Source organism: Rutilus rutilus (assembly GCF_951802725.1).
Source record: "Rutilus rutilus genome assembly, chromosome: 2".
In the NCBI taxonomy this organism is placed as follows: domain Eukaryota; kingdom Metazoa; phylum Chordata; class Actinopteri; order Cypriniformes; family Leuciscidae; genus Rutilus; species Rutilus rutilus.
In genome coordinates, this window is record NC_140210.1 from 58,262,031 (window position 1) to 58,279,649 (window position 17,619).

Consider the following 17,619-nt stretch of genomic DNA (forward strand, 5'->3'; position numbering starts at 1 on the left):
GAATTGCTCAGGGAGGAAGCTTTTTTCATAAAAAAAGTATAAAAGGTAATTGGGACATTTTCTCACACAATTCTTTTTTCTTACAATTGTGAGTTTTCATCTCACAATTATGTTTTTTTTTTTTTTTTTTTCAGAATTGTGAGATGTAAATTTAGGAATTGAGAGGGAAAATAATCATAATTGTGAGATAGAAAGTCACAGTTACCTAGTTACTTTCCTATTCCATGGCAGAAATAAGCTTCCATAGGTTCCACATGTGTAAGTTGGAAAAAACAGAGATGCCCAATCCAGCAAACATTCTTCCTCCTCTCCTCTCCTCTCCCCTACCTCTTCTTTTCCCTTGTCCTGGTCCAACTACTCTTCTCCTTCAACTATTCCTCTCCCTCGCCCAGACATTGTTTTTTTCTCTCTCTGCTTCTCTGTGTTGTTCTGCATCCACACTGCACAAAACCAATACAAATAGTCCTTTTTTTGTTGTTGTTTACTGCGCATGCTCATGTAATGGAAAGACCTTCAAGACCTGACTATGCCTTCCCCTGAGATTCGGTTCAACTATTTCTCAATAATTCAGTGATCTCCTACTTAAAAAAAGCTAATCCGCAATTTCAGTATTTTTTATATATTTTTAAAGCATTTTAGAAACGTGTTAACCAACTGCATTTTGTGTGAAAACAACATGAATTGTGTAAATGGTATGGTCACAACAAACAGATGTTGTGCTAATTGTGTTTAGAGTTTTTAAAACTTGACTACAGATTGAACAAAAGGATGTTAGAAATTGATAAAAAAAAAACAACCTCTGATGCCCATTCAGTCCAAGAATGTTAAACGTTTTAAAAAGCATTCCAACTCCAAGAATAGCAAAGTTCACAACAATATTATCATTGGAATCACTTTCAGAGTACTTTTTTCAGCTGATGAATGGTAAATACATTGACAGCCAATCAAAATCCTTGCTATTTTAAAATGTTTGTTGCAATTATGACATAACTGCAGAGTATTGTTCGTTGATTGTCGTACAAGCTAGTTATCATTATAGTTATCCTTTTTGGAGTGAACAAGCATTTAATCATGAGTTCTGTCTGTTCTCATATAACTCTGTCCTTATAATTCTGTCAATCATGTTCATCTCCAAGTATCTATGTTAGCATTGTTTTGGCTGTTAACATAGGGATGTTGTTTAATGTAGGGATATGTATGTTGGGTGTGCTTCTCTAAGTTTTAATCTGACACAGAGACACTGAAGAGTTCAAATAAACCCTAAATCCAGCATAGAGGGGTTCAGTGAATGTGGTGTAGAATGTGTGTAAGTGTGTGAGTGTGTGTGTGTTAGAGACGCTGTAGAAGGACAGAGTGCCAGCCGACACGTCCAGATAGACACCTACTCTATTAGAAAAGGGTGGAGGGGCTGGTATGGCAGTCCGCTTTTTAATGTGCCAGGCAGAGAATTTGTAATCAGAGCAGATCAGACTCCAGGAATTGTCATTGGATCCAAACCCAAAGACACTTCCTCCTTTCCAGTTGACTCCTTTACATGACACTGATATATCTGCATTATATCCGCTCCATTCAGCCTCCCAGTAACAGCGTCCATTCAACCTCTCCCCACACAGAACCTGTTCGCATTTCTTAAATCTCTCTGGATGATCCGGATACGGCTGATGACCATAAACATATGTAACTTTCCTGTTCTTATCAGACAGAATGAGACGAGAGTGTGCTGTGTTTGGATCCAGTGTGAGATCACAGGCATCTGAACACAAGAAAAAAGAAACATCTATAACACAACAGCACAGCAATCACTCAGAGTGTGTGCGTGTATGAAGACATACACTTTCGTAGTCCTGCTGTCATCCTGAATTCTCCTCCCTGATCCACACTATAAACACACAAACACACATTAATGTAGATATGTACATGCACACCCATGTTCAATATGTCAGTATTAGTCTTTGGCATACTTGAGTATCTGCAGTGAGCAGTTTGGATCCCTCAGTTTGTCAGAGAGCAGTTTGACTCCTGACTCTGGGTGATTGTAGCTCAGATCCAGCTCTCTCAGGTGTGATGGGTTTGAACTCAGAGCTGAAGACACATAACCACAGCCTTCCTCTGTCACCATACAGCCCGACAACCTATAGAAACACACACATACATACACACATACATACACACACACACACACACAGTCAGGTAATCTAAAAAGTGCTTCCCAAACGGTGAACTGCTTATGCCTATGCCTTGTGTTACAGATTGTGTTACAAACATGGATGTGGAGGGATTTATTGTGGACATTTATAATCAGATATTATTTGCACTAAAGTGGTGAACAATCAGCTAAAAAGCCATGGACATGGAGGTGAAAGGTGATTATAGCAAACATTGTATATTATCAGCAAATGTTGCCAGCAAACTACAATGTCACATAAACAGTTATAGCTATAATAAGTTATGTATATAGGAAGAAATAAAACCCCAAAGACTACTATTTAACCAAATTCTTAAATATTATATTACACTGGATATAAATATAAAAAACAGGATGCCTTTTTATTGAAGAAAATCACTAAATCTAATATAGTCATTGCTGCAAATGTATAGAATTTGGGGGGCAGTAGAGAGCAGTATTAAGCACACACCAACTACACCAGTTTTTCCCAAAATATACAGACCAGTTAAATACCTCAGTATGTGCAGCTGACAGTTTGAACTCTTAAGTCCACCAGACAGCAGCTTCACTCCTGAATCCTGCAGGTCATTGTTACTCAGGTCCAGCTCTCTCAGGACACAGTTTGAGGATTGGAGTGCTGATGACAAACTCTCACAGCACCAAGTAGTAAGATTACAACATGGTAATCTAATTTGAAAAATAAAACAAAGTGGTGTATACTAAATCATTTGCAAATTAGAAGTAAACAGACAAAAATATTTTTTCATTTGGGTTTTGCGTTTCCATTTTCTTCCTAAATTTGTATGACTCCTATATACACATAATACAAATCCACACAGAAAAAGGAACTTTTGATTGCAATTAATCAATGGGGTTATTCTGTGATAAAATACAGTTCTATACTGACTTTTCACTGAGCCAACAATCTCATATTATTCCACACTGTCCCTTCTCACATAATAAATTCATTTACACTCCAATCAATATCAAACCTTAGTACGTGCAGCTGACAGTTTGGGCTCTTCAGTCCATCAGAGATCAGCTTCACTCCTGAATCCTTCAGGTCATTGTTACTCAGATCAAGCTCTCTCAGGACACAGTTTGAGGATTGAAGAGCCGATGACAAACTCTCACAACACTGAGCAGTGAGATTACAGGACTGTAAACTGGAAAACAAAAACTGTTATCAGTGTTGGCCAGATACCCTAATATAATACCCTACTATTTCAAATGTACACAAATGTATAATTTATACTTTACAATTTTTATAATTAAAGTGCTATGGCACTTGATTTTCTTGATTTTAATGTACTTAAGTATTAAAACTAAAATATACTTATCACTTAAACATCACTCTTTATGTGACAAGATCAAGAAGGGTTTATTCAATATTTTATGTACCAACAATCTAGCATTCTGTAAAAAATGGTAAGTTCAAGTTCAACCACCTCTGAACCAGCTAAATAATATCTTCCAAAACACCTGTCAGTAAATATTAAAATTTCCCTAATATACTAATGTTCGTAGAAATTGTTGTAACTGAACTATGCAGTAAGGTAGATCTCTGGGAAGAGTATTGGGCATCCTTGGTCTACAGTTTGGCCCATGTCACCCTGTTAATTTAGAGACCAAATAAAATGACTAACCATGTATGTAAATAAATGTAAATATGACTCTTACAGTGCTCGTCTAGTGTTTTTGATCACTGGTAGCAGTCTCATCAATGCTTCATCAGATCTTCTGTATTTCTGCAGCTCAAACATCTCTTTAGTCTCTTCTGATATCAGGAGCAGAAACACCAGAGCCGACCATTGAGAAGAGGAGAGATTTGCTGAAAGATTTCCTGAGCTCAGATTAATCTGGATGTCCTCTGCAAAGTCATCTTTCAGTTCACTCAGACAGTAAAATAGGTTGATAGTTCTCTCTACCTTTTTTTCCTTCTCTATTTTCTTTTTGATATAATCAGCAACATCTTTGACATTCTGGGTTTTCAGTTCCAGTTTGGGCAACAGTTCCTTCAGGTCACTCTGATTGGACTCCAGTGAGAGACCCAGCAGGAACCGGAGGAAAAGGTCCAAGTGTCCATTCTTGCTCTGCAAAGCCTTGTTGATCGCAGCCTTATGAAAGTCAAATAATGACTTTTTGAAGATAACCCATTTCAGTTTTTCTGTCCAAGATTGAAGAAATACAAATCTACTTCCAAAACATTTGTATATGAAAAACACGTAGAGAGCAGCTAGGAACTCCTGAACACTGAGATGTACGAAGCTGTAAACACTTCTCATTGAAAAAGCCCTTTCTTTCTGAAAGATCTGAGTGCATAACCCAGAGTACACTGACCCTTCACTGACATCTAGTCCACACTCCTCTATATCTTCTTTGTAGAAAATCAGATTACCTTTCTGTAGCTGTTTAAAGGCAAGTTTCCCAAGTTTCAGAATAACCTGATCAAAAGACTTAGCTTTAGGATTAATTTCAGGATCATCACAGTATTTTTTCATCTTTTGCTTCTGAGAAAGTAAGAAGTTTGTGTACATCGCAGTGAGAGTTGTTGGTATTTTGTCATTGCCCTCTTGAGTCAGTAGAGGCTGAAGAACAGTGAGACAGATCCAGCAGAAGACAGGGATGTGGCACATGATGTATAGGCTCCTGGATTTCCTGATGTGACAGATGATGTTTCCAGCAACCCTAGGACTGTTTTTGATGAAGTATTGCTCTTTTTGCTCATCACTGAATCCTCGCACCTCTGTCACCTGATCAATGTAGTCTCTGGGTATCAGACTAGCTGCTGCTGGTCTGGATGTTATCCAGATGAGAGCAGAGGGAAACAGATGTGTCTTGATTAGGTTTGTAAATATTTTACTCACTGTTGTTTTTACATGCACATCTGTAAATGCATCACTCTCATTAAATCTCAAAGGGAAATGACATTCATCCAGCCCATCAAAGATGAACAGGACCTTACAGTCACCTTCAGGAAGAGAGGGAAGTTCTTCAGGACCACTAAAGAAGCATTCCTGAAGCAGATCCATGAGACTGCAGTTCTTTGTAATCATATTCAATTTACGGAATGGGAGAGGAAATACGAAGAGTATATTCTGATTTTCATTTCCTTCAGCCCAGTCAAGAATGAATTTATTGACAGAGACAGTTTTTCCCACCCCTGCGATTCCCATCGTCAGCACTTTTTTGTTTTGTTGACCCATATGTTCTTTGAATATGTCATTGCACTGGATCGCTGAGTCCTTCGCAGTAAATCGGCTGATATTTAGTTCAATCCGTCTCACCTCATGGTCAATCATTATTCCTCCAGTTTCATTCTCCACCACATATAGATCGGTGTAAATATCATTCAGATACTGCCGATGACCTGTCTGAGAATTACCAACCAATATCCGCTTGTAGTCCTCTTGTAATTTGTTCTTCAGTCTGAGGCTGACCTTTCTGTAATCATGAGGATCAGCTTTACTGTCCTCTGCAGTTGAGCCTATGAGAAAGAGAAAAACTTTTGGATTGAAATAAGTTTGTTTATAAATTTAGTATTTTACTAACATTTTTAAACTATTATTAATTGTTACCTGGCCTATGATATTTTTCTAAAATAAATTAACATACAAACACACTTATAATAAGTATGTGTTGTACATGTGCATTTCAGTACTGCTGTATTACTGCAGCCTATTTACCACAATTAATCATACTTGCATATTTAGTGAATGTACTGCAACACTAAATGCATTTACATGCTCATCTTACACTGATTATGCTTAATAAACAGACAATGTTTAATCTCATGCATTTGCTTTGGCTCAAGCCACATAGTATAGATCTCTTTGAGATACAACAGGCAGTGTCCCCCTGCAGGAACATGAACCTAGCTCAGGAACTGAAGAACATTTCTGTTTTCGTCCTGTTTGCACAAGGAACTATAGTTCCTGTTCGCCATTTTGTCGAGTATTTTTAACTCCTACTCCGGCACTTTCAAGTAGTCAAGAAATTGAATTATGGCCACTTTTGCAATTTATGATTGGTAAACCTGTGACACACAAACCAGTGATGAAGAAGAAGAGCCAGCAGCCACCAAGTTAACAGAACGTTAAACTCACCAGCAGCACACCAGCTCCAGACAAACAATGACACTTAAAACTGTGCTGTTACTACAGCTAACATTTACAAAAACAGCATATCTTGGTTCAGTAAAACAGCAAAACCAATGTTAGCATCTGAATTCAGGCCTTTCTGCCTAGGTCTCTCCAGTGCTGGAAAGATTTTCAAATATTAACCCTCTGGAGTCTGAGGTGTTACTGTAAGGACCCCATCGAAAATGAGATAGTTCATCTCAAGGGGCTATCCTTGAAAATAAAGAATAAATAAAGAATAAAGAATAAAGAATAAAGTGTGTTGCGGTGCTCGCTCCAATCCTCTTTCAACAGTGTTTTTCAGAAAATCACTTACTGCACCTTTAAGTAAAAGACCTACACGCAGAACACCTTGGCCCACACCACTGGCTACCATTGCTGGAGAAATGAGTGGTCCTTATAGAACTGAATCAAAAGTTATAAGTTGTCAATAATGGCCCTGGTGTATGAGAAAACCCAACACCACTGTTAAATTGCATGTGAGTAGTTTCTCATTCTTTTTTGTCAGTGTCTCAGAACGGCTCAGTTTGTAGTAAATGCTGCTTCACATGAAGCCCATTTCTGCATTGCTATTAGTTTGGATCCCTTAAAACGTATATTTGGGAAATAAATAATAATAATAATAATCATATTTAATCAGATAACTTTCAGCCAAATTTTGCATCCCTACCAACAAGCACAGCTTGTATTTCACAAACCATCTTACAAAACAAATATAGACTTTAGTACTGCTATTTAATAGACAAGCCAAAGATTTATGTGTGTGAACCTCTGTAATAGTTGCAAGCATATTTTCTCTTACATACCCAAAATGAAGACCATTTGACTAAAATATGAATAATCCCCAATAATTTACCCAAGATCTTTTTTGAAGCAGCTCCAACAGTGGCAGAAGCATTCATATTGCCCTCAGTCTGAACTGTGAAAGAGAGAGATGAAACAAAATGAAAATGCAGTAACATAAATTACACAAACACACTGGAAAGCTAGAGTTTAAGCTGAAAGACATTTATTACTTTGTTCTCTACATTTACACCATACACTTGTAAAGATTTTAGTTACCTTCATTGTGTTTGTTCTCTAACTGTTCAGCCAGAAGGTTTTGGTTCATCTTCCTAAGGATATACACTGTCGTCTTCACAGCTCCTTCTTGGCCAAAACTTGCCACCATTTTGTCCACTGTGTCTAAGACATCTGTGTTCTCCATTTCAGAAGTTGAAACACACTCATGATTCTTCAGGTACCACTGAAACTCCTTCAGATCATCTTTGACTAGTTCCTTCAGTGAGTTCACGAGCTGCTCTTTAACAGATGCCATTGTCCTTCAATGATTCACTTCTGCAGGCCAAGAAAAAAATTAATAACATGTGGATCTGTGCGCACAAATGTTATTTGGATTATAAAATGTCTGCTACAATGCATTCAGGTAATGAGTGATTGACAATGAGTGAAAAGGGAATGCTGTTCTGCAGTAAAACTAACATTTTAGAGTTACATTTTATTTGGCCAACAAGCTTGAGTGTGGAGGAAAAAGTGTAGTCAGATGTGCAATGTTGCTGTGGACAGATTTAATGATGAAGAACACAATCTAAACATTATTTCAATGAAATAAAGGCTGCAATGTGTGTACTAATGAAGAGATGACAGATACAGCCTTCAGAGCTCAGTTCAGTCTGTTTCAAGAATACCAGTCTGTCGTCAGACAGACACACAACCAGTGAAGACACTCGTCTCACAGGAATTGGGACCAGCGCTGATTGTTTTCAGCTTGACAAAATACATTTTCAGAAGAAAGATTTAAAATCGAACACAAAGAGTATTCTCGTTGCTTCATAACATTAAGGTTGAACCACTGGAGTCACATGGACTATGTTAATGATGTCTTTACTACCTTTCTGGGCCTTGAAAGTTGCAATGACGTTGCTGCCTATGTGGGGTCAGAAACCTAAAGGATTTCATCAAAATTAACTTAATTTCTGTTCCGAAGATGAACGAAGGTCTTACGGGTTTAGAACAACATGAGGGTGAGTAATTAACCCTCTGGGGTCGGCAAACACGCTGGTGCATTTTGATAGATTTTTTTCACATAGCAGCAAAATAGACTTAAAATACTCTACTGTAAAATGTCTACTTTTTTATGTGTCCACTTACAGTCAAAACAAAACATTGTGCTTTTGTAAAATAAAGAAAATAAACAGGGTGTGCTTTCTGTCTCTCTGTCTCCGTGAACTTTTTTCTGGTGCACATCTCTAAATCTAAACAAAACTCAGCGAATGCTATTCTACAGAGCCCGGGAAGTCACCTGTGGGAGAGAAAAATAATAATCTGTGGCGACGGTTTTGCAATCTGTCCACTCAGTTTATAAACCGTACTCATGAATTCTCAAACTGTTCCCTCGGTTTAACAAATCGTGCCCACGGATTAATAAACCGTACCCACGAGTTTCTAATCTGCACTCTCAGATTTGTAAACCGTGCCTTCAGTTTTTGCAATCTGTACCCACAAATTCATAAACCGTGCCCACGCTTTCGCAATGCATTCCCACGGGTTTGTAAACTGTACTCACGAATTTGTGGCTCGCCCTTATTTTAGAAGAATACGTTGTTAACGAATCTTATTGTATATTGTTTTATTGTGTATTAAAGGGATAGTTCACTTTGAAATTAATTTTTGATATGTTTTAGCTTACCTCAAGGGCATCCAAGATGTAGGTGTCTTTGTTTCCGCAGTAGTTTAAATTTTGATATTTTTAGGTCAAACCGTTCTTGTCTGTCAGTCATATAATGCATGTCGATGGTCACTGGCTCAAAACACAAGCACAGAGTCCAAATTAAAACAATTCCCCATCGTCCAAATGAAACAATTCCCCATCATAAGTACACATTGATGGCCTAAGACACGAAACGAGCGGTTTGTGTGAGAAAACGAACAGTATTTATATCGTTGTTATCTCTTGAAAACAGCACACGTCCAAATGATCTGACGGCGCGGGCGGGTATAGATATATACATAGATGTCGCCTTGGCTACTGCAGTTCATTGGAACGAAACTGTAGCCAAGCGACATCTAGTGTATATATCTATACCCGCCCGCTGGCGGGTATAGATGTATACACTAGATGTCGCCTTCGCTACTGCAGTTCATTGGAACGAAACCATAGCCAAGGCGACATCTATGTATATATCTATACCCGCCCGCGCCGTCAGATCATTTGGACGTGTGCTGTTTTCAAGAGATAACAACGATATAAATACTGTTCGTTTTCTCACACAAACCGCTCGTTTCGTGTCTTAGGCCATCAATGTGTACTTATGATGGGGAATTGTTTCATTTGGACGTGGGGAATTGTTTTAATTTGGACTCTGTGCTTGTGTTTTGAGACAGTGACCATAGACATGCATTATATGACTGACAGACAAGAACGGTTTGACCTAAAAATATCAAAATTGAAACTACTGCGGAAACAAAGACACCTACATCTTGGATGCCCTTGAGGTAAGCTAAAACATATCAAAAATTAATTTCAAAGTGAACTATCCCTTTAAGTGGAATAGAAAAACCTGTTTATAGTTACCATTATCTAGTTGGAGTGTGTTAAAGTAATCCTTTTTTTTTTGCATGTATCTGTGTATAGCTGGCCTGTATAAAGCTGGCCTGGCCTTAAATGTTTTTCCTTTAAGTTAATACAATGGTTGGTTGTTTATCTTTATTGGGATCATTTTGTTTACTTTTGAAGCTAGGTGAGTTATTTCTAAAAACCCTTAGTAAGAATTAATTTTCTTTGCCGTTTCCCCTCCTGTCCATTCTCAGTCTTGTGTTTATATCCCACTGATTATTTAAAATAAAACTTGTTCTATCTTTTTATTTTACAAACTGGTGTTGTAATTTGTGCTTGTCCTGGGACCTGGAGACGGGAATTCTCTCACTTTCTCCCTGCAACTTTTTGTTACTCTCCTTTCCTGCCCCTAGACCAGAAAGCGGTCTCGTAACAGTATCTGAAACAACAGTCAATCAACTCAAATCAGTGTTTTATGCTCAGGATAGTACGTTATCTCTTTGATTACAGACGTTTTAACTTGTAAAGTGTCCAAAGTCCTTTCAGCATTTGTTGCCCACATAGGTACACACACGCACACTCGTTTTGCATTTTTTGGATTCTCATATAAATATGAGTAAATACACAGGTTAAATAAGTCACATAAAAAGCCAAAAATAAAACAAGTGAGAAAAACAACCATCACACCTCAGACGTAAAACACATGCCTATGATCACGAGACTGAAGTGTCTTTCAGTCAGTGTTTGTTTGTTATTTAACAAAGATACTAAAAAAACATAAACCAAAATCCAGCAAAGATGGGTTCAGTGAGTGTGGTTTTAAATGTGTGTAAGTGTATGTGTATGTCTGAGACAATGTAGAAGGGCAGAGTGCAGGACTCATTAAACTTATTCCTTACCTGATGATTCCTCTGATATATCAGCCCGTCCCACTCCATTCAGCTTAACTGTGAGCAGTCAGGTCATTGTTACTCAAGCCCAGCTCTCTCAGAAGAGTTTGAAGCAACGTACAGATTCAACAATTTCACAGGACTGATAAGTGTGTTTGTTGATGGACTCTCTAAATGCAGGAATAAAAACAAATATTACAAGTCTAAAAACAAATATTATAAATCAACTCAATGTATACAGACAATTGTAATAGTTCAATTGAGAAACACAATGATAATTAGATCAAACAACTGTTACTAGTAGAGAATGTCAAACGAAATCTGCTGATTCTTGGTTCTTACTAAGAAAACTTAAAGAAATTGAATGTTTGTTTATTTTATTTGCTAACTCACCTTGAATAATGACGATCATCTTGACCAGAAGCTCCTTCCACTTCTGAATTTTCATAAAGGACTTTGGGCACAGAGTGATTTCATCTGAATTCAGTTAAACCACACCCACTTTTGGAAAATGCCACCATTACATCACATGATCCAGTTAAATTACACACAGGTGAGCAAATGTCTTAGGGATTTATGAACAGATTGTGTCCCAGTAATCCAAGGGTTTCAAACTGTTTCTAGATGCTCACCAGCACATTTTACATGTTTTCCTTATTCGACACACTGAGCTCAGGTCACGTCCACGAATAATGAGGAGTTCAATCAGCCAGGTTCAATAAGAGAAACATCTGCAATGTTCAGTGCTGAGGACGATCCAGTATCAGCGTGGAAACACATGCAGAAGTCAAAGTGTGACGTTAACTTCTTCTCCATAGAAACGACACGCCCACATCGCCGTCCTGTTTAGTGTTTCTCAGATAGTGAGCGAGTCTTCCAGCTTATCTATTCTTCTACAGCAAGAAACAAACTGAAGGTTTAATATATGACGGGCATCAAAGAGGTATGATTTCATTTTCTCTCTATTCTCTAAAAAATTATCTTTTAAACAGAAGTGATTGGGTTTTTTGCTTGAATTTATATATATACAGTGCACACATAAAATACTCTGTATAACTGATTCAATCTCCATTTCTTCAGTATGCTCACAGTATTTAAGTCAATGTGTTTGTGCTTGTGGAATGTTAGAGTGACAACCAAAGACTCTAAAATTATGACACAAAAACCAGGGGATCATATTACAGAAAGACCTTAAATTTGTAATCCTATCTTATCTGTTTGGTAACCATTGAAATTTCGGTTAGGACCTCATTTAGGACAAAAGCTATTACAGAATGACATTTCTTAAGTGCATTGTCTTATCTAAAATATGGATAGGAACAGAGTATTGCAGAAGCATCCTAACTTGACGAAAAACCCTAAAAACTGTCTTAGCTTTAGGACAACCCCAATGGTGTCCTAACTTCAAAATTATTTGAAAGCCAAATGTAAAAATCACTTAAAGGTGCTGTATGTAGGATCCAGCGGCCTCTAGCGGTGATGTTTCAGATTGCAATGACAGCGCTCGTGCTCGTGAAAAGCAATAAAGTTACAACTGTAGTCTTTCACATCAGATAACGTTAGCAAATGGTCGGCGTTAGCTGGCGAACTAATGATGTCTAACTTGAGCCAACTAAAGCACAAAATCACAATATATTTTACATGCTTTGAAGTATTGTTAGCTTACCTGTCCAAAAGGATGAAAGCCAACTCAGGGTCTGTTTTTATACCTAAAACAAAGCGGAGGTCTCTCCATAATTCAAACGCTCTGCCAATGTTGATCCGTGTTTTCGTCCTGAGTCGATCCGATTGACGTTTGGCCTGACGAGCTTCAGCAGATAATTATTTTTTTTTTTTGGAGTTTGTGTTGGAGTCTATGTTGTGCTGGAGGCAGGTCGTTTTTTGGTGTTATCAGACTCCATGTCGTTAGCTGCAGTGCCGTCGCAATAGACTGTATATATAAAACGGAGAGGCTCGGGAGCGCGCATGCACGTCACATCCGGTGGATTTCGCAGAAAATCCGACCCGGAGACTTCACATAAAAATAGGAATACTGGCCTTCAGAGGTAATAGCAAAACGCGAAAAGTGGATCATTGTAATGTGTGATTACAACCCCTTCACAGACGGGCAATAAAAAAAGGATTCATTTTATAAAAAAAGTTACATACAGCACCTTTAAAAATAGTCCTGTCTGAGAATGGCATCACATGTATTGATGATACAAGATGAAGAAGAGAGACTTTTGATGGTGGAAAGACTTGATGGTGGTGCACTTTGATGACAAAACACTAATAAATAATTACAGACTCCCATGAAATATAATGATAGGCTTTGCCTTTTCTACCAAGCTTATCAAAACTTCTCTTTCTGCAACACTTAATTAAAAGCACACCTATTTGGTTTCTCCATTTTAATCTCTAGAGTTTACTTCACAGCCGATTGACTGCTTGGTAACAGAACTGAGAGTTGATTACCGAACTCGATGGAGCGGTTTAACATTTCCAAACAATATGATGACGTAGTAAAGTTGCTATACCTCTTCTCTTTCCAACTGGTGATATTTTAAACAAGATTATGGAACAAAAAGAAAAAGATGACTTGAACAGCTAGTAAGAGACAAAGGGCTAAATGAGGCAGACAAACAGATTAATGACCATTTTAATAATAATATATGAATGATCACTGCCTGTCTTGTTAGACTGATTGTTTTCTACATTGTAATGGACTTTTTCTTAGAAGCTTTAGGAATGTACATAGGCTAAAATAATTTAACTCAATATTTCAGTATTATTTGGCAAGTCTGTGTGTAAAAAGCAGGATAAAGTCACTCACTGACTCATTATGTAGACTTAAAGTCTACAACTGCCTGACATGAGGCAGAATCTCCGTCAGGATTTATTTTTCAATAGTGTGTTACTTCATGAAAGCAACCATACATCTGTTGTGTTTTCTTTAATATATATATATATATATATATATATATATATATATATATTATTATCATTTATGTAGTTGTAATTTGATTTATACCATACATATTATTCATATGTCATTTTTATACTTAAGATAACTTATTTCCTTTCAATTGTTGTTAAATCTTATGATTGTGTGCTTTCAAGGGATGTTTGTCTTCAAGAGTAAGAGATAAACTGTCTCCATTTCAAGGTTTTTACTGTCACAGGATGATGTTGAAGTCTTAGGCAGCTGCTGAAAATTTGGCACACAGATAGAGGACAGTCTAAACATTAACCACAGCAGTTTTGGAGTCTCTAACTCAATCTCTCTAGAGCCACCAACGTTTAACTCATGTTTATGAAAATAATTTTAGAACCGTAAGGGCTAAAAAAAAAAAAATGTTCCTCTGATTCCTTGGCTCAAGTCGATCCAATTTCACCCTATGACGTCATTTTCTGTCATGACATTTTTTTTTTTAAACATTTTTTGAACTCCTTCTAGACTGTTAACAAATATCAAACCAGATCATCTTCAGACCATGCCGACAAAAAATAATATTTTTTACTAAACAAAGTAAAGGCTTTACTGGTTTCAGACACCAGACGAATCCTTTTTGACAGGATTCAGATCTGATGTTTCTGACATGGAAATCCATCCGATCTAACAAAATGCTTAGCAATGCAGTTAAATATAAATAAGCTGTAAATGGAGACTAGAAGATATATGTCTAAATGATCCACTTCTGTGTACAATGTTATTTTTCATCTGTTTTCAATTGAAATATAGTTCAATTGCTGTCCTTAATTCACTGTTTAAACACTGGTCAAAATGTTTGCAATTCAAGTATGGCTTTATAGCATATACACAGTATATACACTATATACACATTTAAAGAAAACATATTTCTATGAAACTCTTATCTTGTATTTTAATAGATGCCTATATATTCCTCTCTCCTCCTAAGGTACAGGACCATGATGGAAACATTAAATGAATTAGCCCACCTGAGAGACTCTGGGTTCGGCCAACCCTGGCCCAGACACGGACTCAAACTCCTCTACTGGTTTGCCAATGACTGTTTTTCTTTTGGCAATGACAACGTCATGCTCTCTGAATGTGACCCAGCCGATGGAGATTTCGGTTTTCACTATTTTGAGAACAGATATGACGAATATGGGGATAAACTTCTTCCAGAGATAGATTTCCCTTACTATGTGGTTGGAAATCTAAATTCAGAAGGAGCTGAAGAACTTCCTGAATACGTCTCAGAAGACAACTCTACTGACCAGCACAACAGCAACACAGACCGCATCATTGTCAGTCTCTACGATGAGGAGTGGTTTCATAGAGTTTATGTGACTCAACACCACGACCGCTCAAACTACGATCCAAACGCCACTTACCGGATCTCCAGAGGCCTTCTCATGATCATCAGGAGGATGCGTTTAAAGGACTTACTGGAGAAGATGGGTTATTATACATATTACACATATATACAGCCTGTCTTACCAACACCTGTCGTCAATTACAGACCTCAAACTACAAACACAGTCAGACCAAATTTCACCGCAGTCACTCCATCATCCAGTGATTCAGATGACAGTGAGCCACCTGAAACACAGAGAGATTACACCAAAACACAGATAGATGAGGACAAGAAAACAGGTTATTACACATACATACAGCCTGTCTTACTAACACCTGGTGTCGATTACAGGCCTCAAACTACAAGTACAGTTAGTCCAGATTTCACTGCGGTCACTCCATTATCCAGTGATCCAGCACACAATAAAGCTTGCACAGCACAAAAAAATTACACCAAAATCCAGTTAAATAACGACGAGAGTACAGGTTATTACACATACATACAGCCTGTCTTACCAACACCTGGTGTCGATTACAGGCCTCAAACTACAAGTACAGTTAGTCCAGAATTAATTGCAATTCCTCCATCATCCAGTGATCCAGCACACAAACAGCCTCCTTCAGCACAGAACAATGACATCAAAATCCAGTTAAATGACAACGAGAAGACAGTTTCTTTACCAACACCTGTCGTCAATTGCAGACCTCAAACTACAAACAAAGTCAGTCCAGAATTCAAAGCGGTCACTCCAACATCCAGTGATCCAGCACACAATGAGCCTCCTGCAACACAGAACATCGACACCATAATCCAAATAGAAGATGACACGTCCTCACAACACCACTCAGACAATTTACACAAGAAGAAGGGATTATGCAAAAGATTCTGCACCATACTTTAAAACAGACTATCATCTGCTGCTGCGCTCAAACGCTCCTGGGAAATTCATAAAATTCTTTACCACAGAATGTGCATTGCAGTGATTTTGGCTGGACTCACTGGACAATTTCATATTCCCCTTGCCTACAAAGACAGAAAAAGAAAAAAAAACTAACATTTATCGTAGATTTTTATCAAGACTAATGGGAAATTTTCACCATTGCAATCACCATTCTTTTTCACCACATAAAAAAATGTGTGAAAACTCAACATTCACAAACTGATGGTTAATAATTTTCTTCCTGGTTTTTGAGGCTCTGTGTGATCACTGGTACTTCTTGCATTCAAAAGCAGCTGGATGAAGCACAGCAGAAAAGCACAGAACTGAACTGCTGTTAACGTGACATAACAACATACAAATGTAACCGGCATTGAATTTGTCCTGTTTTTGCAAAGACGTCGGTATAGTACATGTCTACATACACTTACAATTAATCAGCAGTCACTGACAAGTATGTTAAATGTTTAACTAACATCATCCTGAGTTCTGCTTGAGCACATTTAGCCTTTTTAAATTCAAGATACTAATATTAACAAATCAGACCTTATTGTAAAGCTTAACAGAAAATTCTCAGTTTTGAATATTTAAGTTTTATTCTAGAAAACTGCAAAGATACTCAAATGACAATCACTAAATGGATATATAACGCTCTCTATGATGAAGAAATGTAGGCAAGACAGACAAAAAAGCAACAGTTTCATAATAAACACAAGTTTGCTTGATTCTATTAAATAAAATGTGTGTATGTTTGCATAAAAATGAATCACTGCGGTAGATATTGCTGAGCAAACTGAATTCAGTGCAATGAAATGACTGTAAACCCAGGCCTGGTGTTACAGTGGTGCATGTCACAAGAACAGACTGGAGAAAGTTGGTATATTATACAATTTTAAATACTGTATTGCTTTATGTTATTTTTAAATAATTGACAACAGGAACTACTGTATAAAGCATTATCAATGTCTATGTATGCATTGTAAAATAATAAAAACCCATGTTAAAAATGTATGGCATCTCTTAACTAAAATTAATGACTATTAATGCTCTTTGTTTGCTTGCTTTTGGTTTTGATAAGTGCAAGCTGCGGCGGTGCCAGAAGTTTGAACCACGCAGAGAACAAAACGTCATGTGACTGAAATCATTTTATTTTATTTAGTAATCAAAATGTAAAATAACACAAATTATTCAGTCAAGAGCAGTGAGTGATTTTCTCTTTGTCTTCTGTTGTTTGATTAACATTAATGACAGACAGGAGCAGGGATATTCGGCTGCTGTCACTTTAAGACCTAATGCACAGATCCAATATACTGATACATGCGTTTTCTTTTCTCTTTTAGAGAGCATGCGTGTACCGAATGGTTTAAAATCTGATTGGTACAAATAACTGATTTTATCTGATATTCTGACTATGTGGATTAATTTACTCATATAACCTACATGGTACAATGAACAAACGTTTGTGGGAATTTCCAGCATTATACGCGCAAAACCTGCATAAAACCATGTGCAATAGAGGCAATTCCAGGCCGAGACTAAGGCCCTGATTAAACATATATTCATTTATATGGATATTTGTGAAAATAATTTCCGTGTCTTTTTCAAAACATTTTCAGGCCTGGAAATTGC

At 37.3% G+C, this 17,619-nt stretch overlaps 1 protein-coding gene across 1 annotated transcript; it reads right to left on the reverse strand.

Moving 5' to 3' along the window:
- Window positions 1-724: 724 nt before the first annotated feature.
- On the reverse strand, window positions 725-10,805 carry LOC311286316 (NACHT, LRR and PYD domains-containing protein 3-like). Its single transcript, XM_084402465.1, has 9 exons — window positions 10,762-10,805; window positions 7,369-7,644; window positions 7,163-7,225; window positions 3,848-5,654; window positions 3,160-3,333; window positions 2,681-2,854; window positions 1,962-2,132; window positions 1,833-1,879; window positions 725-1,753 (listed from the first exon to the last, which is right to left on the reverse strand). Exons 2-9 carry the CDS (start codon window positions 7,622-7,624, stop codon window positions 1,215-1,217), a joined length of 3,231 nt encoding a protein of 1,076 aa, XP_084258591.1. The 5' UTR covers window positions 7,625-7,644; window positions 10,762-10,805; the 3' UTR covers window positions 725-1,214.
- Window positions 10,806-17,619: the final 6,814 nt, after the last annotated feature.

Bases quoted from the DNA above. Each gene is read 5' to 3' on its own strand.
- LOC311286316 (XM_084402465.1), bottom strand. From the start codon at position 7,624: ATGGCATCTGTTAAAGAGCAGCTCGTGAACTCACTGAAGGAACTAGTC. The intron at 2,855-3,159 runs GTTTGATATTGA...TTTTCAAATTAG, and splicing joins TGTCAGCTGCACGTACTAAG to ATTACCATGTTGTAATCTTA. The intron at 1,754-1,832 runs GTATGTCTTCAT...TCTTGTGTTCAG, and splicing joins GACAGCAGGACTACGAAAGT to ATGCCTGTGATCTCACACTG.